General features: G+C 54.3%; 11 protein-coding genes across 11 annotated transcripts; 8 read left to right on the top strand and 3 right to left on the bottom strand.

The window, feature by feature from the left end:
- Nucleotides 1-180: 180 nt before the first annotated feature.
- Nucleotides 181-1,158, bottom strand: J4E84_004525 (uncharacterized protein; the record flags this gene model as incomplete). The annotated part of the gene is made up of 1 exon (XM_049387128.1): nt 181-1,158. The coding sequence occupies one exon, from the start codon at nt 1,156-1,158 to the stop codon at nt 181-183; it is 978 nt and encodes a 325-aa protein (XP_049244901.1).
- Nucleotides 1,159-1,915: 757 nt separating this feature from the next.
- J4E84_004526 (uncharacterized protein) lies at nt 1,916-3,966 on the top strand (the record flags this gene model as incomplete). Its single annotated transcript, XM_049387129.1, has 5 exons — nt 1,916-2,189; nt 3,171-3,299; nt 3,350-3,398; nt 3,537-3,634; nt 3,689-3,966. The coding sequence occupies 5 exons, from the start codon at nt 1,916-1,918 to the stop codon at nt 3,964-3,966; spliced, it is 828 nt and encodes a 275-aa protein (XP_049244902.1).
- Nucleotides 3,967-5,249: 1,283 nt separating this feature from the next.
- Nucleotides 5,250-5,991, top strand: J4E84_004527 (uncharacterized protein; the record flags this gene model as incomplete). Its single annotated transcript, XM_049387130.1, has 2 exons — nt 5,250-5,256; nt 5,408-5,991. The coding sequence occupies 2 exons, from the start codon at nt 5,250-5,252 to the stop codon at nt 5,989-5,991; spliced, it is 591 nt and encodes a 196-aa protein (XP_049244903.1).
- Nucleotides 5,992-6,465: 474 nt separating this feature from the next.
- J4E84_004528 (uncharacterized protein) lies at nt 6,466-7,806 on the top strand (the record flags this gene model as incomplete). Its single annotated transcript, XM_049387131.1, has 2 exons — nt 6,466-7,157; nt 7,332-7,806. 2 exons carry the CDS (start codon nt 6,466-6,468, stop codon nt 7,804-7,806), a joined length of 1,167 nt encoding a protein of 388 aa, XP_049244904.1.
- Nucleotides 7,807-9,673: 1,867 nt separating this feature from the next.
- Nucleotides 9,674-11,826, bottom strand: J4E84_004529 (uncharacterized protein; the record flags this gene model as incomplete). The annotated part of the gene is made up of 3 exons (XM_049387132.1): nt 9,674-9,837; nt 9,890-11,161; nt 11,244-11,826. The coding sequence occupies 3 exons, from the start codon at nt 11,824-11,826 to the stop codon at nt 9,674-9,676; spliced, it is 2,019 nt and encodes a 672-aa protein (XP_049244905.1).
- A 1,236-nt stretch (nt 11,827-13,062) lies between these two features.
- Nucleotides 13,063-13,578, top strand: J4E84_004530 (uncharacterized protein; the record flags this gene model as incomplete). The annotated part of the gene is made up of 2 exons (XM_049387133.1): nt 13,063-13,293; nt 13,345-13,578. 2 exons carry the CDS (start codon nt 13,063-13,065, stop codon nt 13,576-13,578), a joined length of 465 nt encoding a protein of 154 aa, XP_049244906.1.
- A 918-nt stretch (nt 13,579-14,496) lies between these two features.
- J4E84_004531 (uncharacterized protein) lies at nt 14,497-15,432 on the top strand (the record flags this gene model as incomplete). The annotated part of the gene is made up of 2 exons (XM_049387134.1): nt 14,497-15,278; nt 15,330-15,432. The coding sequence occupies 2 exons, from the start codon at nt 14,497-14,499 to the stop codon at nt 15,430-15,432; spliced, it is 885 nt and encodes a 294-aa protein (XP_049244907.1).
- A 1,022-nt stretch (nt 15,433-16,454) lies between these two features.
- J4E84_004532 (uncharacterized protein) lies at nt 16,455-17,628 on the top strand (the record flags this gene model as incomplete). The annotated part of the gene is made up of 2 exons (XM_049387135.1): nt 16,455-16,848; nt 16,928-17,628. 2 exons carry the CDS (start codon nt 16,455-16,457, stop codon nt 17,626-17,628), a joined length of 1,095 nt encoding a protein of 364 aa, XP_049244908.1.
- A 1,260-nt stretch (nt 17,629-18,888) lies between these two features.
- On the top strand, nt 18,889-19,560 carry J4E84_004533 (uncharacterized protein; the record flags this gene model as incomplete). Its single annotated transcript, XM_049387136.1, has 1 exon — nt 18,889-19,560. One exon carries the CDS (start codon nt 18,889-18,891, stop codon nt 19,558-19,560), a length of 672 nt encoding a protein of 223 aa, XP_049244909.1.
- Nucleotides 19,561-20,177: 617 nt separating this feature from the next.
- J4E84_004534 (uncharacterized protein) lies at nt 20,178-21,579 on the top strand (the record flags this gene model as incomplete). Its single annotated transcript, XM_049387137.1, has 2 exons — nt 20,178-20,395; nt 20,535-21,579. The coding sequence occupies 2 exons, from the start codon at nt 20,178-20,180 to the stop codon at nt 21,577-21,579; spliced, it is 1,263 nt and encodes a 420-aa protein (XP_049244910.1).
- A 1,158-nt stretch (nt 21,580-22,737) lies between these two features.
- Nucleotides 22,738-23,578, bottom strand: J4E84_004535 (uncharacterized protein; the record flags this gene model as incomplete). Its single annotated transcript, XM_049387138.1, has 2 exons — nt 22,738-23,351; nt 23,572-23,578. 2 exons carry the CDS (start codon nt 23,576-23,578, stop codon nt 22,738-22,740), a joined length of 621 nt encoding a protein of 206 aa, XP_049244911.1.
- Nucleotides 23,579-23,771: the final 193 nt, after the last annotated feature.

Genomic DNA, 23,771 nt, shown 5'->3' on the forward strand with positions numbered 1-23,771 from the left:
CTGTCAGTGCTGTACAAGGGCCAAAGTCGTGATGCATGCTATTAAACTATACTGACGCTGGATAAGCTTTTGCTCGAACGCTTGACTCGTCAACCCACAAACCCTTCTTGCGATCTATCTCTGATATGTCTTCCGCAAGATGAGAGCCATCACCCATAGCCTGATTCTTAGCTAGGGCTCTCATACACCAGGCATGCCCAACCACGCTCTGACCTGTGGGACGCCTCTTGGAAGGAAGTAAACAGTCCATAACGCTGCAAAGGCAACCAATAGGCCCGTGAACTTCTCAAACCAAGTGTGAAAGTAGGCGGCCGTCATGAGGAGCATCCACCACATCAGTGCGGCGACACCAAGCGCGAACTTGACGCCACGCGCAGTAGCCTCGCCCTCAGACTTGACGAGGTCTTTCTCCACTGCAACGCTCGCAACTTTGCCATCGGGCAAGGTGATGAGCCTTCCATCCCTCAGTCCCTCTACACGCGTCAATGCAGGCAGAAACTCCAGCCACAGGAGTGACGAGCCAAGTATGAGCAAGAAGACGTGGCCAGAAATATCGTGTCCGCCCTTCCATGTTCCACCAACTGCCTTGCACGTCGCCGCGGTAATGTACTCTCTCGTGGTGCTCATTTCTTCCCTCGCCTCCGGGTCCCTGATGATTTCGCATTGGCCTCCCGTGAACCTGAACCCGCGATCAATCAGAGGCGGCCCAAAGCACCACTGCGTCATGAAGCACCACCATGTTGTCACGACGCCATATCGCATCACCGCTCGGATGCGTCTCGCGCTAGCACCCTGACCGAATCCAGGGTGAAAGGTGACGAAGACGGCGAACGCAAGTGTCGTCCAGAACCAGCCTTGCTTGACAAAGTATACGTTGAAGATGTTCTTCTTCTGCGCAAAGTACGAGGGCGCGAATTCGGCGGGGTGGGACTGGAGGACAGCGGAGTAGGGCGCACTGCGGTTTGAGGGCGATATTATGCTGAACACGCTACCCATGAGGAGCGTCAGTGGGTAGATGGCGATGAGCTGCGCCTCGAGGCGGGTGGGGAGGAAGGGCGAGCGCCGTGCGGACGCAGAGCGAACGGTACCGCTGGGCATGCCGGCTGTGAGGGGAACCCCATTGCTGATGTCGGTGTCGGCTTTTCGACGCGTTGCCATGGTTGTTGTGGACGGGGGATGGGCTCTGTTGAGCTGGAGGGTAAGGGCGTGGCAGTTCCCACCTGGGCACGAAGCGAAACTCGCGAACAATGACGTTGTTTGGTTTTGGCGGCTGAGCCAGGCGCGACACCCTAGCCCTATTCGGCCTGCCACCGCCAGCACCTCCACAATGACAGCACTCATGCAAGAAAAAAACCTGAATAGGTCTGCAGACTACATTAAGATGGAAACATGCAAAGTAGCTGAGCTCAACCCAATGTAGGCCCCAGGGTGTTTAAGTTTTACATTGGTTGACGTGGGTCTCTTGTCTATCCCCAGGGCTTCCCAGGCTCGGTTAAAAGACGTCAGCACAGCAAGAGCTCACTACCGGGAGACGGTATAGCACAGACTCAAGTTCGTGTCTCTCAGGTGGTATCCGAGCTGGACAGGGAGCCATCAACTCTCAATAAATCTCGGTGGATCGGTGACAGGGGCGTGCAGTAATCAACTACTGGCGAACCGAGTGACATGCTCAATTAGAATACACCGAGCCCTGGCAATCTGATAGTAAGTCACGGAGGCGATACCGTTGATTGCATGATTTTCAGTCAAGTCGTCGAAATGTTGAACTACGTAGGTAAACTAGACAAGGCGAAATTCACCGTGAAACACCTCCACAATCACATTTCACTGTAGTTGCCTAGTTCCGCTCACCGCATGTCACTTATGGCTCTCTCGAAGGTCAGTCCATTCTCCCCACTTCCTTCAAGTCGCCCACATGGAGTCAGTAGTCGCCGTCCGCACGAACGAAGGCAGCCCAGCAGCGCAGTCTGCTCTGGCCGTACTCGCAGCCACTCTAAACATCAACGAGAACGCGCTGAAGACGGCTCTCAATGGTGCATTCGACCTACTGCCGGCGGCCGCAGGTAACACAATGCTTGCGCTGCAGATGAGCTTTCAGCGGCTGTCGTACCACATTGACAGCAAGGCTTTGGTCGAGATTATCATGACATTTCGACGAGCATTCGGCGGCGTTCTGAGTATGGAACGAGGTCAGTGTTACAGAGAGTCCAATATGGTTCCACGCTGACAGAACCTCTCAGTCAAGTATGCGACACCCGCCCGGGCAACTTACAGTCAAGTCCATGGGCCGTATTCAAATCAAACCGTACATATCGGTCCTCCGCAGTACTCTGCCCCAGGTTTTCGATCATCCGGCGAGCCTTTTGGCCAACACTATAACTTCCCGGTAGCAGCACGCTACCAAACTCAGAATTATCCACTGCCGTGGGGCTCAGGCTATAATGATAACGCCCTAAGGAACGCGTCACAGCCAGGTGTGATGTCGACGAACCACATATCTCCTGTCTCCCCAGGTTACCAAGGTCCTATAATGGCTAGCCAGAGGAACGAGGCGCCCTCGGTACTTCCAGGAGGTCCATATTTCGGTCGGTATCAGTGAGTGATACGAGAGTTTGGCCCATTCGTGCAAGACGTAGCGGAAGGCTGGTTGTGATGACACATTCGTGGTATTCTGTACGAACAAGCTAGTCGGGTTGCAATGTTTCATGAATTCTTCGCCTTTGGTCGGTAGGCTGCCTAGTTCTTGATTCCTTAGCCATGATACCGACCGTGAATGTAACTTCATTACCAGCGTTTAGTATAGTCTACACAATAGTTAGCTTGCTCAGATAGTAGGTGGTCAACTCCTCTGTACGTGCGGAACAAGCAAACGTACTCGTATTGTTACATAAAGAAGGAATATACACGCGTGAGCCGAGGAACAATAAGGTCACATCGTCTTTGAATAGCTAAGGGGTGTTTGACTCAACTATTCCTGCCTTCACCTGGTATATACACTCAGAAGAGTGTCGTACTCACGGTCGATTCTGGCTCACTTTTCATAGCTTCAGTGTCTATAAGTTCTCTTTCTTACCATCGTCTTCCCTCTGCAACCTCAAACTTATAACGAATAATCATCATATACAGTATCATGGCCAATAACTCGAACCCTAACAGCCCCAATCACGAAGAACCTTCTGGTAGTGCTGGATATCGCCCCCTGAAATACCTGGACGAATCTCTGTTCCCCAACAACGACGGGGACTTTGCACCTTCATTCATGCAGCCACATGGACCAGCCAGTCGCCTACACACTCGACGTAAGCCATTATAACGATACTGTAGTCTTCAATCTAATTTTCATGCGTAGCCCCAGCGGCAAATCCACCCCCATGGGAAGACCCGGCTCAGGCTTGGCGGTACGTGGATGACGACAGGGTATGGACCGGCGAGGCCTTCGTAGTTTCCCGTCGTACTCGGCCGGATACAAGGACAGCCAGGGCCAATCCGCATACCTCTGGATCTTCAACTGCAGCTGCAGCTCCACAAAACCCTAGGCAAAGCCAAGCACCGAGGGGCCTACATAGTCCTGGTGTCTTTGACTTCACTGGACAGCCGCAAGCTCCAGTAGATCTTCAGAAGCGTGAGCCAGGCAGTAAGATGACTCAAAACACCTTGGTAGTCTTCCCGCTAAATCATTATTTCGCAGCCTTCCCGATTCCAGTTCCTGGTAGCCGTGATAGTGCCGTGCGAGGTACACCTGTGGCTCCTCGAAAGACCGTGAAAGCCCCATCACCTAGCAGCAATGGTGAATTCGTGTTCACCGGCTGGAACGATGAAGCCAAGCGAGAGCTCTTCATGTGGAAAGTAAAGCGCAAGAAGGGCTACCCTTTCTTTTTGCATCTATTTCCTGGTGAGACTGCGGAGTCACTACACGAGGCGTTCAAGTTGTACAAAAATGAAGGAGAGCGTTTGTTGAACGGATAAGGGTGCGCAGGACCGGTGTTGTTTGGATTTGGGTAGGACGTATACGTATTCGTTGGACGAACGGAGGACATTGATGCGATTTGGGATGCTGGCTTCACGTCAGTGAACTTGTTGGATTGAATGGGTAATATAGCGCTGTGCCCCATCAGGCCATAGTATGAGGATACGTCGGAAAGGCGATAATGTTTTGCATATCGTCGCGTCCGAACAGGAAACGACTCCAAGCCCAAGTCCGCGACGCAGATGTGTATTGAATATTGAATGGGTAGTCGGAATGAATCAACTGGAAAGAATGACGAGTTATCGTGACGTGAGGCGCGTGTTGCGCGGGATTAGTCATCGACATTAGCGCGTCAATCTCGCGTGGCCGCCAGTCGTCATTTCCATTGTCCTCTCACCAAACGCATCTCATCCCATTTCCTTCCGGGCACATTCTCCTCACTTCGCTTCATGCCTTTCGCGAATAACATGCGTTCATCCGTGGCATAGAGGCAGTCACAAGATGGATGTGTGGAGCTCCTGATCATGTCTGTCCACACGTGGTCTTGTTTTGCTAGACAGACCTCGGGATCCCGCGATGCACGCAGCAATACCGCGAGGCTCTCTGACAACCGAGAAACTCGTACGACAACTAGTTTCTGTTCTGATTCGAAACCCAGCAGTCAACACACCGTACACAATTGTCAGGATCCCATTCAAATCCGGTCTTGGCTTTCATGGCACTACACACAAGACAGCACTTGGATTGCTTAACCATGGGGATAGCTCTTATCTGGGCTTTCAAAGACGGCTTCATCTGAGGCCGAAAATTCCGAAGAGCCGAAGATCATGGCCCTGACGGGAGCTGCGACGCTTGTGCGACATGAAGAACCCCAGCATCCTAGCGAGCGGTCGGCCCCGCCGCGCACTGGCGTTTGACACACTGTTCCGACCACTCTGGATCGCCAAGCTGGCCTGTAAACGTTGTGAAAGCGTTCCATCATGTAATTCTGGCAATGCCAACGACGGGTGGCTGAGGGAAGCAAATGTCACTGAGACTCATGGGCTTGAGAAGCATTTATTCGCAGTAGGCCTCAGGAGGTGCACCTGATGAGTTCACTAGTACCATCGCTTTACTTCACAGTCATCTGTTCATCTTGCTGCCGGACAGCTGTTTCTCGTCTACGTCCTCTTTCGATCCGCTAATCAACAAACTCTCTCGATATGAAGCTCTCTCTGGAATTGACTCTCGGTCTACTGGCCGTATCATGCGTCGATGCATTCGTCGTTCCCCCTCGCACGCTATGGGCAGTATGTTGATCCGATGCACCATCTTGGCTACTCAACACGTTATCTCTCTTGTTAAAGCCTGTCACTCACTGCGTATGCTGACACTCATGCTAGACTAAAGCAAACCTTGCCTCTCGCTCGTATCGCGCACACCCTGTCAGACGTGACGCAGACTTTCAGAGCTTGGACTCGTTGACCCATGGAGGAAGTCGCCGCCGCGAGGCTCAAAAGCAAGGTGGCGGAGGAGGTGGTCTCACGATCGGAGGCCTCACTCTAGGCGGCTCAGGCGGTGGTATCACTGGCAACGGTCTCAAGCTCGGCGGAAATCAGCAGGGCAATGGTACTGCGGCAGCCGCAGAGGAGCCCAAGTCTTCAGCAGCAGAGGGCGAGAAGTCCGCCACCGCCGGTGAAAAGCCTGCTGTCGCCGCCGAGCAAGAGTCAGAAGAAGGTGCGGCTGGTGCTGGCGCTGGTACGGAGAACCAGCCCGGACGCGCCGAAGGAGAAGCAGCAAGGAAAGAAGCTGAACAGGAAGCTCAAGAGGCCGAGGGTGAGAAGTCAAATGGCGTCAAGGCTACTGAAGAGTCTGAGAAGTTCTCTGAGGAATCTGGTATCACCCTCGGCGAGGACGGTGCTGCGGCGAACCTCGGTGGAAACCTGGGCATCACACAGGGCTCCGACGGCAGCAAGTCAATCGGCGGGTCAAACGGTATCAACATCGCCGCCAATGGAGAAGCAACCCTGGCAGGTAATGAGTGATAACTGGCCGCCTGACAACACAAGAATGTGTCAACCCTTTCTGTTCTTTTCGCTTGTATCTCTCATTCGTATATGATTATCTGTACAATGATCACATCTCTGCAGCTCGCGTTTCAAGAATTACTCTCATTTCTTGCTTGGATGGGCTGTGTTCTCTCACCGGCGCGAATAGACGGTGTGAGCAAGCGGCCATCATCCTATCGCGTTGCTCGGAGAGCGTCAGAACTTGTCGCGAACCTCGCAGGTTGACCTTCTATAGAGGCCAGCCGCTGTCATTTTTATTTCAGTTTTTCTCTTTCGTAGTTCACCGTTCATCGCTCACATCTGCGCCTGGCGTGCCTTCCTCCCTGGTGAGGACGGTCCGCCAAGCATGGGCCCTACTCTGCATCAGGTATGTACGACCCGAGGTGCTCGCCCAACATCACCACAGCACACACACGCAGCGCAGAAATCGGTCATCGAATGCGCGAAAACATGGCTTCCTCCGCCTTCGACAACGATGACAACGGCAGTCATCTAGGACGACAGCAGCAGCCTACACCCCTCCCCAACAGCGCAGTCGCATCTGAGAACAATGGCTCTGATAGCGACGACGAGAGGGACTTGTTCAGGCTATCACTGGAGCTGACTATCGCGGACCGCAACAATAGCGATCTGAAGCGGGAGATTCAGCGGTTACAAAGTGAAGTCGACGCCAGTAAGACTCGGGAAAGGGATCTGGAGCGGACGAATAAGCTCAATATCATCACGGTCTCTGAAGCGAAGTCACTGCGCGCACGAGTACAGGTGCTCGGATCCACCATTGAGCAAAAGGATACCGAACTGATCATCGCACGACGCGCTACGACTACAGCGGAACAAGATGCAGCGAATACTCGTGCACAGTTCCAGGCCAATGTCCGTCGTCTTCAGGGCAGAGTCGACTCTCTTGAGGGCGAGCTTTCCAATGCCAACACACGCTCCAACGAGATGGCCATCAGTCAAGCGGCATTTAACGATCTGCAAACGCGGGTTGGCCAGCTGTCTGCTCAGAATCGTCAGTATGTTATGGAGGCGAACATCAACACTACGGATGTGCAGCGCCTGATGAGCAAGATCGACGGTCAAAAGAGAGAGCTCGAAGATCTTCAAGAGAAACTCGTTGATGCCGAGACAGCCAGAGATGGGTACGTACTACATCGCATTGTTATCCGCTTTGCGGGATTCTTTGGTCGACCCAGAAGGCCTTCAGTGTATCTTTACCACTCCCACAAATCATGAGAGTGCTGCGAGTTCCTCCAGGCCTACCCAAAACCTAGTCACGCTTCCCTTCCACTAAGCAGCTACTAACATGGTCACAGGCTCCGTACAGCAGAGGCGCAGATGCAGGCGGACATGAACATCCAAGCTGTCGGACATCCTCCATCCTCTGATCGCCGTATGGATGAGGACCCGGAAGCAGACAACGAGGTCGACATCATCAAGGACAAGCTCGCTGAGCTCAGATGGAACGCACTCGACTATGTGATCGACCTTGATCTCGCCAACAGAAACTTCCGAGCCTTCGACTGCGAGCACGATAATGTTAGGAATGTCCCTGACGGAAGGAACTCATCATATGGGCCTACCGCTGTCAGAGTAGCACAGGACATCTTTCGGGATTGGCAGGATGATGAACAGTTCATGAGGGGGTATACAAATCGCCGACAGAAGCTGATCAGGCATCACAAGGCTCACGGACGCATTCAGGAAGGGAACGGTGTTCGGTTCTGGCTTCTGCGGGACGAGTTTAATAGTCTTGACGGTCAACGTGGGGTCAACGTCACCTACAACTGATATAATGGCGGGATGGGCGGGACGAATATACGGGTCGATGAGGACTACATAGCGAGTACCGTCTGCGGAAGGCACAATGATGATGGAGGCGGGAGGTGTACAGTGTGATGTGCGTGGTTTGTATGAAAGACGCTGATATCGCGAGGATATCGATGCGCTACTTTAACCAGACGTACATGTACGTAGAAAAATCTCCAAACGAGCTTGACTATTGCCTATATCCCTGTATGTCTCACGGGCTGGAGTGTGGTATAAGTATTGCTACATGTGATGGAGCGAGCAAATGACGTAATGCGCACTAAAATACTGTGCAAACCGCCCTAACGCCAATATCCTACAACATCCTCATCCCGTTCAAAATCTCAACATCAACATTTCATTTTACAGAGATAACAGTTATTCCGAAAAATGCTGGCTTTCACGCCAACTCTTCTTCCTGTATCAGATTAGCTCTGTGCCAATTTGAGCTACCATCATTTCCACCAGCATTTGATCTTAAGTCGTCTTTTGCGATTTTGGGAAGGCGAATACAACAACTATCCGAACACATCCTGAGAAAGAGATTGAAAAGCTCATTGGAGGAACAAAGGGCTCGCTAAGACGGCTTTTAAACGCTGCTTTTCTTTCTGCGCCATCAAACCCGACCTATACACATCATGCAACAACCGCCCTCCAGACGCGGCCGTCCAAACCGGCAACCGCCTTCTTCAGAATCATCAAGAGGTACCCACACGGGCCGCGGCCGCGGCGACTCCAACCCCATCTCAGACCGAGGACGAGGACGAGGACGAGGAGCATCTAGAGGCAGAGGACAAGGCCGCGGTCGCGGCAGACCCAACTTCAGACCGGACCCCGACGAACCCCCTGTCCCCTCATTCGCATACATCCACCCCGGAACAAGCGTCTCGATAATACTCAAACAGGATCAACCCACCGGACACCAAGTCCGCGGTATCGTCGCCGATCTGCTGACGCGTGGGGACCATCCTCGAGGTGTGAAAGTGAGGTTACGAGATGGAAGGGTGGGGAGGGTGCAGAAGCTTGTTAGTGAGAGCGAGGGACAGCAGGGTGAGGCTGTTGTTGGGGGCGCTGGAGCGGGGCTGGGTAGGGATGGTGAGGGTGAGGGTGGCGGAGGTATGAGAAGAGCAGGTGGGAGGATGGTCGGAGGACGGGTGGAGAGGGATATTAGGGATGAGGACGAGTATCTTTATGATGAAGGCAGGACTCGGAGACAGCCGGCTGACGTGGGGCTTTTTGCGGCGTTGGAAGAGGCGGATCGGAGACATCAGGGTGGGGATGCAGATGTGAGGGGGGTGGACGTGGCGACGTGCCCAGTCTGCGGGGAATTCGAGGGGGACGAGGCGGCGGTTGCGCATCATGTCGAGGAGCATTTTGGGGGATGAGGTACGTGAAAATGGAGGTCTTTACATGCTCGGCATACAAGTATGCTCTCGTGACACAATCACAATTTTTGAAGACCAATCACGAAAATAGATCACATCAAGGACGCTCTCTTCTTGATCGTTAACTTTTGAAATTTCGTTCTACACTACTTCTTCCAATAAGTCACAAGCGGCATTCATTTCCTCAAGCAGATCTCGTGCATAAGATAATAATGAGAGACGCCAGGCAATGCTCAAATCCCTCGAAGGCCAATGTGAAAATCAATGCTTCGCACCCAAATACAGGAGAGCGATCCAAACGACCGTCTATGCATCTACTGCTCGCGCATCTCCTGTATCCAACGCCATGAATGAAATCTGTCGGAAATGTTCTGCCAAGGGTATACACACGAATCAAAGGTCGGATGATGTGTTTGAAACGGAGCGTGGTGGTGGTTGTCGTTACGTGGGTATGATCGGGGCGTTTAGAAGGGGAAGCCACCGGGCGGTCCTCCTCTTCGGCCACCGCTGGGCATGCCGCCCATACCGCCAAACGGACTTCCACCGCCGCCGGAGCTGAAGTGGAACCCACCTCCGCCGCCACGGCCGCCTCCCATACCTCCGCCCATGCCGCCGAACATTTGCATGACTGTGAATCGCGTTAGTTGTGACCTTTCTTTCATAATTATGAGAATACTTACGGATCTCTGGGTCAATGCCGCCACCCATGCCACCCATACCTCCTCCCATGCCTCCGCCGCCAAACATGTCGTTGGGATCGACAAGATCAGCACCGGAGTCGTATCTCTCACGCTTTTGTGGGTCGCTCAGAGTCTCATGTGCTTCCTGAATCTCCTTGAACCTGTCCGCAGCATCGGCATCGTCTGGGTTCTTGTCGGGGTGGTGGACAATGGCCAGCTTTCGGTATGCCTTCTTGATCTGTGTCTCTGTGGCGTCCTTCTCGATACCGAGAATCTTGTAGTAGTCCTTCCTCTTGCTCTTCTTAAGCTCCATCTCGGCATCGCGGATTTCTTTGGCAATGCCAGGCTCCGATGGGTTCTCTTCCTGGATAGCCTTGAGATCACGTACTGCCTCTTCCCAGTTGCCGTTCTCTCCCAGAGCCTTCGCCCGGGTCTTCCGTGCCTTTGTGTAGCTGGGATCGAGCTCGAGGGCTTTCTCGCAGTCTGCAATGGCTTGTTTCCAGCTCTTTTGCCGGCTGTGGCACAGGGCTCGGTTCTGTAGGATCTTGGAGTTTGTGCCCTTGTTCGAGGGGTCGACTGCGAGTGCCTGCGTGTAGGTGTCGATAGCTTCTTGGTACCTGCCGGACTTAAAGGCAGCGTTGCCCTCTTGCTTCATGCGGTCCAGCTTTTGCACCATTCGCAGGTACTTGACAGCGGCCTTGAAGTCGGGGTCGCATGCCAGTGCTTGTCTAAAGTGCTGTACAGCCTTGTCGTTCTCGCCCTGGGCGTATAGGATGCGGCCGCGCAGTACGAGGGCGTCAGGGTCCTGGTTGTTGTACCGTAGTAGCGACATGGCTACGTTCTGTGCCTCTCCAAGTGCATTGGCATTGCCCATGCGCAAATGTGCCTCTCCCCGCATGAGCTGCCACTTCCGCGGCTTGTCTACACCAACGCCGAGACCCTTCTCAGCCTCGTTGAGGGCGTATATGACCATGGAACCCGAGCCCTCGTTCCGTGATGTGTCTTCGGCCATGCGGAGGTGCTTCTGCATTGTCAACGCAGGCTGCTTGTCTTTGGCCGTGGCATTGATGGAGTCGTACACCTGCACAGCCTCGTCCGGCCGTCCCAGGCTGGTGTATACTCTGCCTAGCCGCAGGAGGATCTTCATGTTGTTGGGGTCCAGCTCGTCGGCCATCTTGCAGTCCTCCATGGCCTCGTAGAACTTGTTGGCGGAAATGTAGGCCGCGGCGCGGTTCGAGTAATAGGTGGCATTTTTGGGGTCGGCTTCGATCGCTGCGGATTGGTTAGCCAGAAGCTCTCCCGGTGTACTGTAGTGCAAAGCTTCGGCTAGAGCATGGGCAGTGTCACTACGCACCTTTTGAGTATTCCTCGATGGCCCGCGGGTAGTCTTTGATCTTGAAGAACTTGTTGCCGGCCGCCTTGTACTCCTCGGCGTCTATCGTCGGGGGCTCAGCGGGCGGGGTGGCAGCCTCGGGGGTCGCGGCGTAGTTGGCAGTGGGCGGCGGCGGGCTCTTTGTGTAGCGGTGTGGTGGAGGAGCAGGCCCGTCGGGGGCGCCGTTGGCGCCGTTCGTCTTGGGCGTGTCGGCGACGGGGCTCGAGGGGGCGGGCGAGGACGAGTGGTCCCGGTCCACGTCCATTGGCTGGGGCGTGGGCTGGTCCATGGCGGACATCTGCGAGGACAGGCGCTGGCGCTCCTCGGGCGGGAGGTTTAGCGGGTGGGAGTCGCGGTCGTACTTGGACGAGCGCTTGGACGAGTAGGAGCTCGAGCGGCGGCTGGAGGAGCGTTCCCGGTCCTTGACCTTGGAGTGGGTGTGCTTGTCAGGCGAGGCAGGAGGGGTGCCTGAGTTAGCCTGGGGAGAGGGTCGGGGGGCAAGGTTGGGGATATCTCTGGTCTTGGACGACTTCTTTGAGGATGCGAAGAAGGAGGGAAGAACCATGGGGGCGAGCTGCGGAAGGATAGCGGCCTGGACGGTGTCACTAGAAAATTAGTCTGGCTGCAGCGACTGTTGGTTGAGATCCAGGGCGGATAAAAATTAAGCTGGGATTTTGGTCCTAAAAACGTTGCTAGAATGTTCCATATCAGCGAGGTTAAGCCCGCTAGCACTTCTGCCACAGAGTCAAGCCGCAGCGGACGTGCATCGGAAGGCTGGGCTGATAGTCGCCTACCACGCTAATCGCCCTGCATGCGGCACCGACTTACTGCCCGTTGTCACGTCGCGGAAGCGGTAAACGCTCTGCAATTACCTTTCTCTCACTCTCGACACGCGACTATACGCTGTGGGACTCCAGGACTACCTCGAGTGGGGCATCCGACTCGCCCAATCCGCGGAGAGAGGCTGGGGCGCGCAGTATCAACAGACGACAACAATACCTTGCATAGAGGATGCGATAGTCTGTCCACTACCAACGCTCATCGTCCTTTTTATCGTCGATGCGCTGGCCTCTCAACCACCAGCCTGCTTCTTTGTGTGCCAATGTAAAACGCTCTCTGTTTGCAGGTGCATGCACACACTCGGCCATGGCAACAACAACACCGAGAAGATGACTTGAGGTAGACAAGCGCTTATACGATGACTCGCCGTTGCGGAGAGACGTTCAAAGGCAGGAAGACCGACAATGATCTCCAGACATGCAAATTGGCGTGGCTGTGGTTTGTCACAGGGTGTCTGTCAATGATCTGATGCAGGAGATGCTTTCCATTTAATCGACTGTCCATGTTCTCGGTTCCCATTGACACGACTGTGCCTGGACTACCTACCTAGGTAGGTATTCCAGCTCAGCGTGCCCTCACGTGCGTCACCAGCTGACTACACACCATCTCACCATGCACTAGCTCTGTAGCTGTCAGGCTCCCATGGAACTCGTTACCTGGTTCCACAAAGTCACAGCACATGCCACATAGATATCCGTAGAGCATCCGATCTCATCCCATATAGCAACCCTGCCCAAGTGTTTACCCGGCTGTGCCCCTCGCCTTCGTCATCCAGCCCACCTGACGCGCACGTGCCAGCAGGGACCGCGCCGTCACCTCCAGGTCCAAAGCTTCACTCCACATCCCAAGATAGCAATCGCGCTTGGGCGCAAGAGCGGGAGCCACAACCATCGGCCCCTCAAACGCTTCACCGCTAGCTCCCCGCCACCTTTCTCCCCTTGCACCCGCGCCAACAGCACGTATGACCGGCGGCGACCAACAACGAGTGGCCACCTCTGACTACCGCTCTGATTACCGCCACGGTCTCGACACCACTCCCACGCCGCAGCAGCCCTCGATTCACGCGTCGGATCGCCTGTCCATCACTATGGGCCTCACGTACAACATCTACCTCAACTCGACCACGTCGCGCATCTACGGCTGCAAGAACTGCAAGACGCATCTCTCCAACCATGACGACATACTCAGCAGGGTGAGCGCATATTGAACTCCCACACATAGCCATATCGCTAACCGTCATGAGAACTTCCGCGGTCAACACGGCAAGGCGTACCTCTTCGATACCGTCGTCAACATCACCGAGTCAGACCCCAACGAGCGCAATATGACCACGGGACGTCACATAGTACGCGACATCCACTGCCGCCAATGCAAGGAGACTGTCGGCTGGAAATACGATAAGGCGTATGAAGCCAGTGAAAAGTACAAGGAGGGCAAGTTCATCTTGGAGGAAGAGCTTCTGTGCACCGTCACCTGAAGACGGAACTCTACTACGCAGCATCGACGTCATATTGAAAGGGCATTTGCTGGGAGTTTTGGATTGGATACTGCGATACGGCTTGTTTACCCGGATGGTGTTTACACGCTTGGATTTTGGTGAGCTTTGGACAAGGCGTTCATGTGGATTCACATGGTATGTTGCACTCTATAGCGTTGTTGCAATTTCCTATCGCTATACTGAAGTACTGGTGCGGAAGGAGACGGAGAGCTACGTCGAGCTTCAAGCTTGTCGGAGTCCGTCGCGAACCGGGGCACCCGACAGCAACCCAAGACGCGGGTCGAAACATTCCTTGATCAACCTCTCAGGATTCGCGTACCATCTTAGCGATTTTTATCTAAGCTACTATACACGCTTGCAGCCAATGTGCTCTCACTGCCCATCCTCTCTACCCCGCAGTCGAACCTCGGCGGGGTTGGAGCTACCACACCACATCATCACCGAGGAGCATTTCGCGCCTCCGATGTCGTCAGGGCGTGCGCCCTGTACTTAGTCCACAAGCTCCACTTGGTTGCAGGCAGTCTTTTGAAATACATCTGCTTTCCTCCTGAATCTCCTGATCACAATCTTTTCTTTTGACTTTCAATAACCATACTTCCTCCTGACAACATACCAAGAGGCACGGCATGAAAGCAGTCGTATTCAAGGGACCGGGGAAGGTGGTGATTGAAGACAGACCAATTCCGAAGATTCAAGATGCAGGAGATGTTATCGTGAAAGTTGAAAAGGCACGTACGCTGATCAATACCATCACCTCCTACTAATTCTTATTCTTCACAGACGGCATTATGCGGCAGGTACTGAAAGTCACCAACTATAACAACAGCATCTCTGACATTTATTCCAAGCGAATTACACGTATTCCGCGGTCATCAGCCATCTGCTACCGACTTTGTGATGGGCCATGAGTTTACCGGCCACGTTCACGAAATAGGCTCATCGGTAAAGAGCTTGAAAGTTGGCGACCATGTTGTCTCTCCTTTCACAACATGCTGTGGCGAGTGTTTCTACTGCACCCACGGCTTCTCCTCGCGATGCGTCAAATGTCAGCTTTTTGGATGTCCTGCCCTAGACGGTGGCCAGGCAGAATACGTCCGAATTCCCCTCGCAGACTCCACAGCCGTCAAAGCACCACCTGGCATCAAAGACGAGGCACTGGTTCTTATGGCAGACATCTTCCCAACAGGCATGTTTGCAGCTAAGAACGGCTTCCAATATTCCACTCCCGAGGAGATCAAAGACAGTGTTGTTGTGCTTATTGGCTGCGGTCCTGTAGCTCTCTGCGCGCTCTGCAACATCACGGACTACAAGCCAAAGCACATTCTCGCTGTTGACTCAGTACCCTCGCGCCTCGAACTTGCCAAGTCACTGGGTGCGGAACCCTGGAACTTCCAGACTGATCGCGAGGGTCTCGATAAGCGCGTCAAGGAGCTCACAGACGGCCGTGGAGCAGACATTGTCATCGAGGTGGTCGGTCTCTCTCCTGCGCTTCGAATGGGATACGAGTTGATCCGACCCTGGGGCGTCATCAGCTCGGTCGGAGTCCACAACGGCGAGATACCCTGGTCTGGAAATGAGGCGTATGGAAAGAACGTCAGAGTTCAGATGGGAAGGTGCCCTGTGAGAAGCGTGTTTGAAGAAGCACTTGACAGCTTGAAGAGGCATCAGGATAAGCTTGGGTGAGTTCGATGATGATGTAGGAGTGTAAGTCGCTGACTAATATGTGACAGCTTTATGGCTGATAAAGTCATGCCGTTGAGCGACGCCATTGAGGGCTACGAGTTGTTCGACAAGATGAAGGTGCAGAAGGTCGTTTTCGAGGCGCAAAAGTAGGGCGCATGCAGAGTGACTGCATTGAGTGGTGTTGAGGCGGTGTGAGGCTACGATACGGCGTTTGAGAGAGTGGATAAAGCACGAGCTGGCGTTGGTTGATGTGTGAGCGCGCATTGGGTGGTGTTGGGAGACCGCTGCATACGTAGGCGTGGTGAAGGCCTAGTCTCAATCGAACAATGGAAGGCAGAAAACCCGCGCATCTCAGCCAATCATGGAATTCAGCGGCACGATACATTCACATTCTAGTCGTGGCTAGCCAGTACCCTGAAAATGCTGGATTTAGCTGCATCCTCGCGGGGCCTTGGCCGTTTTCGGGGCTCGTGCACGCGGGGTCTATTCTGTTCTGTGTTGGGTGATGGGGCGCGCGAGAGTTGCGAACAGCTTGATGCATTCACGCCGGCATGCAGGCCATGCATGGTGATTGCTCCCGTAGATTCAGTGCCGCCTGCTGCACGAGGACAGCGATTGCGCCGAATCCCCTGCAGTGCCTCCCAGCACCTGCAATGTCTGTGAATAGGGCAAGGCTCGTCCGTCTCGCTAAGGAAAGCTACATCCTGCCGCCCTAATATTGCGCAGACCCAGGGCTTCGTCTCCCCTCCGTCACCTTACCTCCACTCTATCTGCACGCTCCAGAGAGGTTCCGCCAACACGCCTCTTCTCTTCTCCCACGCGTCCCCCAATCCTCCTCTCCGCTCCCTCCCACCTACCCTTGCTCCCTCCCCCTCTTACCTATCTGTCCGCTATCCCGCACCGACCACCTCCCCCGCCACTTCCGTAGTCGCCAGTGAGTAGCTTCCATGCGCACTCCCAAACACGAGCCTTTGACACAATTGCTGATACGTAGCACGATAGCCTCGACACATTCGACTCGTCCTCTCCTACCCCTCCGCCGCAGCACACCCAGCTCTCCTCTCTGTCTCCGCGACCCACCTTCTTCTCTTGTAAGTATCGCGATAGTGCGCGCGTCGCAAAACTACGTCACTGACCGCAGCTGCAGCCCGTCCCTAGGCCATCCCCACAACATGTCCTCAGAAGAGCCCCAACCCGGCCCCGGTCAGGATGCTAGCCGCGTCGCCGACCAGCTGGACCGCCTCAACATGGACGGCGAGGGCGAAGTAGTCCCGCGCACCGAAGAGGAATACGCAGAGTCGCAGCTTACCCTCCGAGCCATTGTTTCGTCCAAGGAGGCCGGAGTCATCATAGGCAAGGCGGGCAAGAACGTCGCTGACCTGCGCGACGAGACTGGCGTGCGCGCCGGTGTCAGCAAGGTCGTCCAAGGTGTCCACGACCGCGTCCTCTCTGTCACCGGTAGTCTCTCTGGCATCTCCAAGGCGTATGGCCTAGTCGCCAAAGGCCTGCTCGAGGGCGCCCCTGCTATGGGCATGGGCGGCGTTATCCGCACCGACGGCACTCATCGTACGTACAATTGCGACACCCCGGCGCTTCCTAGCGACATGGCTGCATACAAGCGCTGATACCAAGCTAACTTCTGTAGCCATCCGCCTACTCATCTCGCACAACCAAATGGGTACCATCATTGGTCGCCAGGGCCTGAAGATCAAGCAGATCCAGGATGCCTCCGGCGTACGCATGGTCGCACAGAAGGAAATGCTCCCCCAGTCTACCGAGCGCATCGTCGAAGTCCAGGGCTCGCCCGGCGGTATCGAGAAAGCTATCTGGGAGATTGGCAAGTGCCTCATCGACGACCACGAGCGCGGCTACGGCACTGTCCTCTACAACCCAGCCGTCAGGGTTCAGCCTGGTGCTGGTCCGGTCCCTCTGTCCAACGGCGGTGGCGCACCCGCCGGTGGTATGGGCGGACGCTCGTACAACCGCACTGGTCACGGCGCTGACTTCAGTGACTCGCCTCCTGCCTTTTCTCGACGATCTGGCTCCGATGCCGCCAGCAGGCCCCCGCCCCCAACGCACACCGAGGATGGCGAAGAGATGCAGACCCAGAACATCAGCATCCCGTCTGACATGGTCGGCTGTATCATCGGACGCGGTGGTAGCAAGATCAGCGAGATCCGCAAGACGTCCAACGCCCGCATCTCCATCGCCAAGGCACCTCACGATGACACCGGCGAGCGCATGTTCACCATCACTGGTAGTGCCAGTGCCAATGAGAAGGCGCTCTATCTGCTGTACGAGAACTTGGAGGCCGAGAAGATGCGCCGCAGCCAGGCCCAGGAGTAGACCGCTCTCTAGCGCATCTGCTACCCAACGTCGGCGCCGTTGGGTATTGCCAACCCTCTTGGGAGGTGCAAGACAGCTTGAGGCCGTGCAGGCCTCGCTATCAGTCGCCAGCTCTTCACATCCGTCGCCATCTGCATTCATGTCTCCCGCAATGGAGACCACGAAAACCGACAACAAAAGCATGGAATTGCTGAATTTCTTACTTGCTGTTACTGATGGATACCACGGGTTGTCTGGAGCATTATTTACTTTTCTTACTATTGTCGAGAGAGAACTGAGTGCACGCTGAGCGGCTCACGAATGTCATGACGTTATGGCCTTTGATATCCGGATAGTACATCTGCTCAAGGGTAGCAGCTCTGACATCCATCTTTGGGTTTTCTTGGCGAAGAAGAGTTGGGAAGAAGTGAGAAGCTTCTCACCACGTCCCGAGCTCTATTCCGACACTCCGATGTACCTTCCTAATCACTCCCTCACTCCTTACCCGAAACCCTTCCCTCTCCCTTGCTCCCCTACCGACACTCCGATACAAACAAACAACATCTACTACCAATATTTAGAATTCTATGATGATAGTGTCTAGACTGCGAACTACTCCTAACGTGATGTGGTACTTGCGAACGTTTGATGATGGTGCTGCCCAAGGGGAAATGAGTGCAGCATTGCACGTGCAGAACGAGGCTGCCCAGATGTTCCGAACCGTTGGACCCTCCAATCGGGAATACGTCATTAGTGTCACGCTCGGACGCTGAGCACCTGAGCACGATGTCTTCGCCACAACAACTGAGCTTTCCACAGAGGGTTCAGCAGTGAAAGGAAGGTGTTCCGTCAAAGAAGTCCTTGGAGCAGCACAAGCTCGAACGACAAACGCTGCAGGCGCGGGATGCTCGCCCACGGTGAGGTTCGGCAGGCAGGCTTCGTGTGCCTCGCTAATCCTTCCAGGATCGCCCAGACGCCAGACGCGGGCAGGCGGTAGACTAGGGCAGAGACAGATTTGGCACCCCGACTGATTTCCGAAGGCTGGGTAGTAGCTGTTTCTTTTCAGGAGCTAGCTCTTCTAGGAAGGGGTGCATGATGGTTAAAGATGATTTCTTGACCGCATGTTCCCTCTCTGCCTCGCTTCTGCTCCTCCACAATATTCCTTACTCCATCCACAACTTCCCTACCAGAAGACACCATACGGGTTCACGGTTTGAAGCCTACGAGACTTGACACCGCCTACAAAGCACACACCACTCTCAACTGAGCACCACGACTATCATGGCGCCCATCCAAACGCAGACGATTACCCCTCACCAATTCAGCAACCCAGTCACTGTCATTCGAGCATCAGGACGCATATCGAAGCCACCAGCGCGATCAACGCGTACGCAGACCAAAGCACTGTTGTCTCATTCGCCACAAATACCTACCGCCCACCCAGACATCGACATCAGTCTGCTCCGTAACAAGTTGCTTCTTCAGTGCCGCCAGTACATCCCTTCAGAGCTTCTCCACGAAGCACTGGCAGACGGCATCTACTCACGCGCAACACACTGGATCACGCCCTCCTCCAACGCTGCGTCAAAGTTCGGCAAACGGAAGCGCTACTACGTCTTGCATAGCGCGAACTTTACGTTTCAATCCATGGGCAGCGCGTGGGAAGCGCGGATTCTATCTAGAGGCAGCCAGCCTATCGATGCAGGAAACGGAGTAGTCGTCTTCGTCAAGGAGAGGAAAGAATGGGACGCATTCATGGCGGGGTACAGAAGGCAAGGAAAGCGAGCGGGGCAGCTGATGAGGCTCAAGCAAAAGGATACGGAGCGAGGGTGGAGAGATGCGTGGAAGAGGAAATGCGGGATGGAGGAGGGCGGCGGCAAGGAAGTCAACGCTGGGCCAATGTGGGTGCTGGTCAAGAGCGCTGTTTCGAAGATTGTCAGAGGTGAGGCGTGAGCTTGCATTCTGGGCCCCGGAACAGGGTGGGGGCTGCATCTGCTGGCGTTTGGCCTTGGATCTTCTTTTTTAGCGAGCATATTTTCACGACCTTATGAACGGCTGGAGCGGTAAGCGCGGAGAAGGCTTTGATGCCTTTTCCAGACTATGCGTAGATACCTTCTCCCACAATGAATGACACAATCTCATGAAAACTCAGTCGGCAGATTCGCGCCCTTTGCATCGTGTGTGTGCTCCTCCAGCTCGCAGTGAAGCGGCGCTCCACACACTAGCGAGTGGGTGGCGCGCCCCGGTCGAGTCGATCCCTGAGGCTCAAACACGGCCCGTGCTCGCTTCTAACTCCGTCTTAGCCCCGGCCCGGCCACTGATGCCACGGTTGAAGCTTAGGAACTGCCTATGGCGCAGGTGTAATCTAAACCTAAAGCCAGGTGTACACTTTCCACTGACCCACAATCGCTCGAGAAACATTGTTTCTTTGTATCCCTCGCGCACTCTCATCGCGCAGTCCACTCCTTCACACACACACAGCGCGACACGCTACAACACGAACGCGGCGCGCGCCTTCCTCAATCAACTCCCACGACGTCACTAGCGATACCCACGATACAGCACACACAATGGCGGAAGCCTCTCGTCGCAAGGTCAATGAGACGAATGGAAACGCGAAGAGAGATGCGCACCAACTGGATGGCGCCCACCAATTGGACGGTGCGGTGCATTCGATCGAGCAGAAGCTGGAAGAGCAAGCAGAGCTCCATGCGCGGAACCCTCAGGAGCAGAAGGAAGCAGGGCTGTTCCAGTTGGTAATCTGTGTCGCTGGTATATATGGAAGTTTGTAAGTCACCCTAGAGCCTACGTTGACGTTACGTCGCCTACTTTGTACGTTTTTACGTCAATGTAGGCCGCAGACCTGTTCAGCGTTTTTCGTGTATGAGACGGTCGCAATGGACGGGAACATAGCTAACACAGGATAGCATGACCTGGGCATGGATCCAAGAGCGATTAACAACCACCACCCATGGTCCCAGCAACCAGCGCTTCACGTACTCCATCTTCCTCAACACCGTCCAATCCGCCTTCGCTGCCATCACCGGCCTCCTCTACCTCAACCTGTCCGCGACGAAAGACCCCAAGACCGGCGTGCGCAAGGTGCTACCCATCTTCCCCTCGAAGGACATCCTCATGCCGCTCCTCGGAATCGCCGTCACATCGTCGCTCGCGTCCCCCTTCGGATACGCAAGTCTCAAGCACATTGACTACGTCACCTTCATCCTAGCCAAGAGCTGCAAACTGCTCCCGGTCATGTTCCTCCACATCTCGCTCTTCCAGAAGCGATACCCCATGTACAAGTACGCCGTCGTCGGTTTCGTAACCCTCGGTGTCGCGGTCTTTACACTACACAGCCCGTCCACAGCGAAGAAAGCCGCAAAGAAAGGTGTCAGCGCAGACGCCTCGCAGACCATTGGTCTAATACTGCTCGGCGTGAATCTTCTCTTCGACGGTCTTACGAACACGGTTCAAGATCACATTTTCAGCAGTTTCAAAGGTTTCACCGGACCCCAGATGATGTGCGCCCAGAACATCATGTCAACAGCACTGACAGTGTCGTACCTCCTCATCACTCCTCTCCTTGCCTCCACGCCCCTCGCTGGCTGGATCGGCCTTGACCCACGCTCCTCATCCGGTGAACTCTCCGACGCGCTCTCGTTCATAACCACATACCCCGCTGTCGGCTGGGACGTCCTCATGTTCTCCGCCTGTGGCGCTATAGGCCAGGTCTTTATCTTCCACACCCTGGCCCACTTTAGCTCGTTGCTGCTTGTTACAGTGACGGTTACGAGGAAGATGCTGACCATGGTTTGGAGTGTGTGGTGGTTCGGTCATGATATTACTGGCATGCAGTGGCTAGGTGTTGGACTGGTGTTTGGTGGTATTGGTGCGGAAGCGGCGGTAGGGAGGAGGGAGAAGGCGAAGAAGGCTGCGGCTAAGAGGTTGGAGGAGGAGAAGAGGAAACGATAGATTATGTGAGTTGGGGTACACATTTTTTGAGAGTACTAGAGGATAGTTTGACTTCATTAAGCGATAGACGATTCTTGTGCTCTTGATAGAGAATACCATTTTTCTTAGACGAGCTTCAATTCATGAGCTCGGACAGTCAAGCTGAGCCTTACTCATCTGTACCACCACGCCCCAATTACCCCACTTTGACTTCGAGAGCTCCAACACAAACTGCACACACTCTCTTTTGGCAGCAAGTATCAAGACATACGCAGTACACAATACAGAACATGTCGCAAGAACCTCTCCTGCCTTCCTACGGCGCAGCTACCCAGCGCCCCCGCTCAAGCGAATACCGTCTTGTTGCAAAGCACACCAATGCCACTCGCGGACTAATGAATGCTCTCTTCGTGTTTGTCTCCTGTGTCAGCGCTATCTTTGCGACTATCTGGGCAAGTCGAAGCAGCGGTACACAAGCGGATCCTGTAAGTAATCAACCAGATTTGATAGTCCTCTATTGACGTCTCACGCAGCCTCACACCCCACACATCGGCACTGCGCCCCTCCTTCCGTATTTCGCATCCATCTCTCTCGTAGTATCAACGTGCTTCTGGATCGCCTATCTCGTGTTCATCGCGCATGACAAAGAAAGCGGCTCGGTTCTCAAGCGCAAGATCACTATCGGTGTTGCGATTGCTGGGAAGGCGGTGCTCGCAGCGGCTCATGTGTCGATCTGGCAGGCATACAAGATGTGGTGTGAAGGGCTTGAGACACCGAATTGGGCAGTAGTGTTCATGGCGGCGCAGGCTTGGTTCGATGTGGTGTTCGTGGGGATTCACGGGTGCGTGATGTGAACGCTCATGGTGACAAGAAGGGTCATGTTGCGATGAAGGCGTCGATGCAACAGCTTGGTGTGATTCAGCTCAGTTGTCTGAGGATCAACGCCCTTCCAAGCTTATTGGGATTACGGAAGTCACACGTCCAGTTGGGTTAGCAGCTCTCGCTGAATACTTAGCGATCGTGGAATTGGAAGCTACGTGCCAGTATCCATCTCTCACACTCCCGCCGACATCACCTCCCGATAACAAGAGGCTACCTCGAACATGTATTTCTGCTGACTACAGCTCCGTGTAATCTTTCAATCAGGACGGCAACACAGGATTGTTCTCCCCTGGAGTCCTAGTCTCCGTCACCAGCACTGTTACCTGCGTCATCGTCGGATTCTTTCACTTCCCTTTTCTTCGCAATCAGATACGCGATCTCGATCTGCATATCCGGTTCCGAAAAGCTCCTCACGGCTTCTCGAAACTCTGCGAAGTTCTCTCGAGCAATATCCTTGAAAGTCTTGTTGACGCCCTCGTACAGCTGTATCAGGTCCTTGTCATCTGCTTCCTTCCAATGTTTGCTGCATGTTCGTTGCATGTTGCTCCACTTATTGGCAAACCTTTTGCTGTTCTGATTCTCAAAGAAGAGACGCAAGTCGCCGGTCACAACATCGCTGTGCCGCATCATCATGTGCCGTATGATACAGAGTAGCGCATAGAGGTCGCGGACATCGAACGACTCATTCTTCGGCCTCGCTGTCTGTGAGCCACCTTTGCAAAGAGATACCGGCCAACCTATTTCACTCAAATCCGTATGTAACCCATCTCTCTCGAGTTGATCAAGGTCTAACGAGTCGAGCGCTCGGTTGCGTCGTGCGACCAGATCCCGGATTTCCTCGATGTCGTTCAGCGCTTGGTTATCAGTTAGTCGCGGTGTAGGCGTCATACTTGGGTCTGGCGCGGGAACATCTGCATTAGATGGTGCGGAAGCCATGGTTGGTGCCATTAGGAATGACACAGGATTTGACTTACCATTGTTATATAACACTTTCTGTTTGCTAGCAAGCCGATTAGATGCGATATAGGTCTGTGGGACGGGGTCATTCTTGTCACTAGCTACCATTGTGGCCCTTGATTGGCATCGACGCAGGACGTAGCTTGTCGTCTACCCTTTCGTTTGACAGAGCACGCGGCATCGTAGGCGATATTTCCGACAATCCTCAACATAGCCTCCGATATTCAGTAAATTCTGATCACTTCGGTCTCTTGCTATTTCAGAACTTATGGCGATGCTACAAACACAGTTAGTAAGCGCCAGTGGCCAAAACTTCAGGTCACATCATCCTATTGTTATGGAATTTATTGAATCGAGATGAACTGATCCATTGC

Source organism: Alternaria hordeiaustralica, assembly GCF_023758085.1.
Source record: "Alternaria hordeiaustralica strain BMP 2776 chromosome Unknown scaffold_7, whole genome shotgun sequence".
NCBI classification, from domain to species: Eukaryota; Fungi; Ascomycota; class Dothideomycetes; order Pleosporales; family Pleosporaceae; genus Alternaria; species Alternaria hordeiaustralica.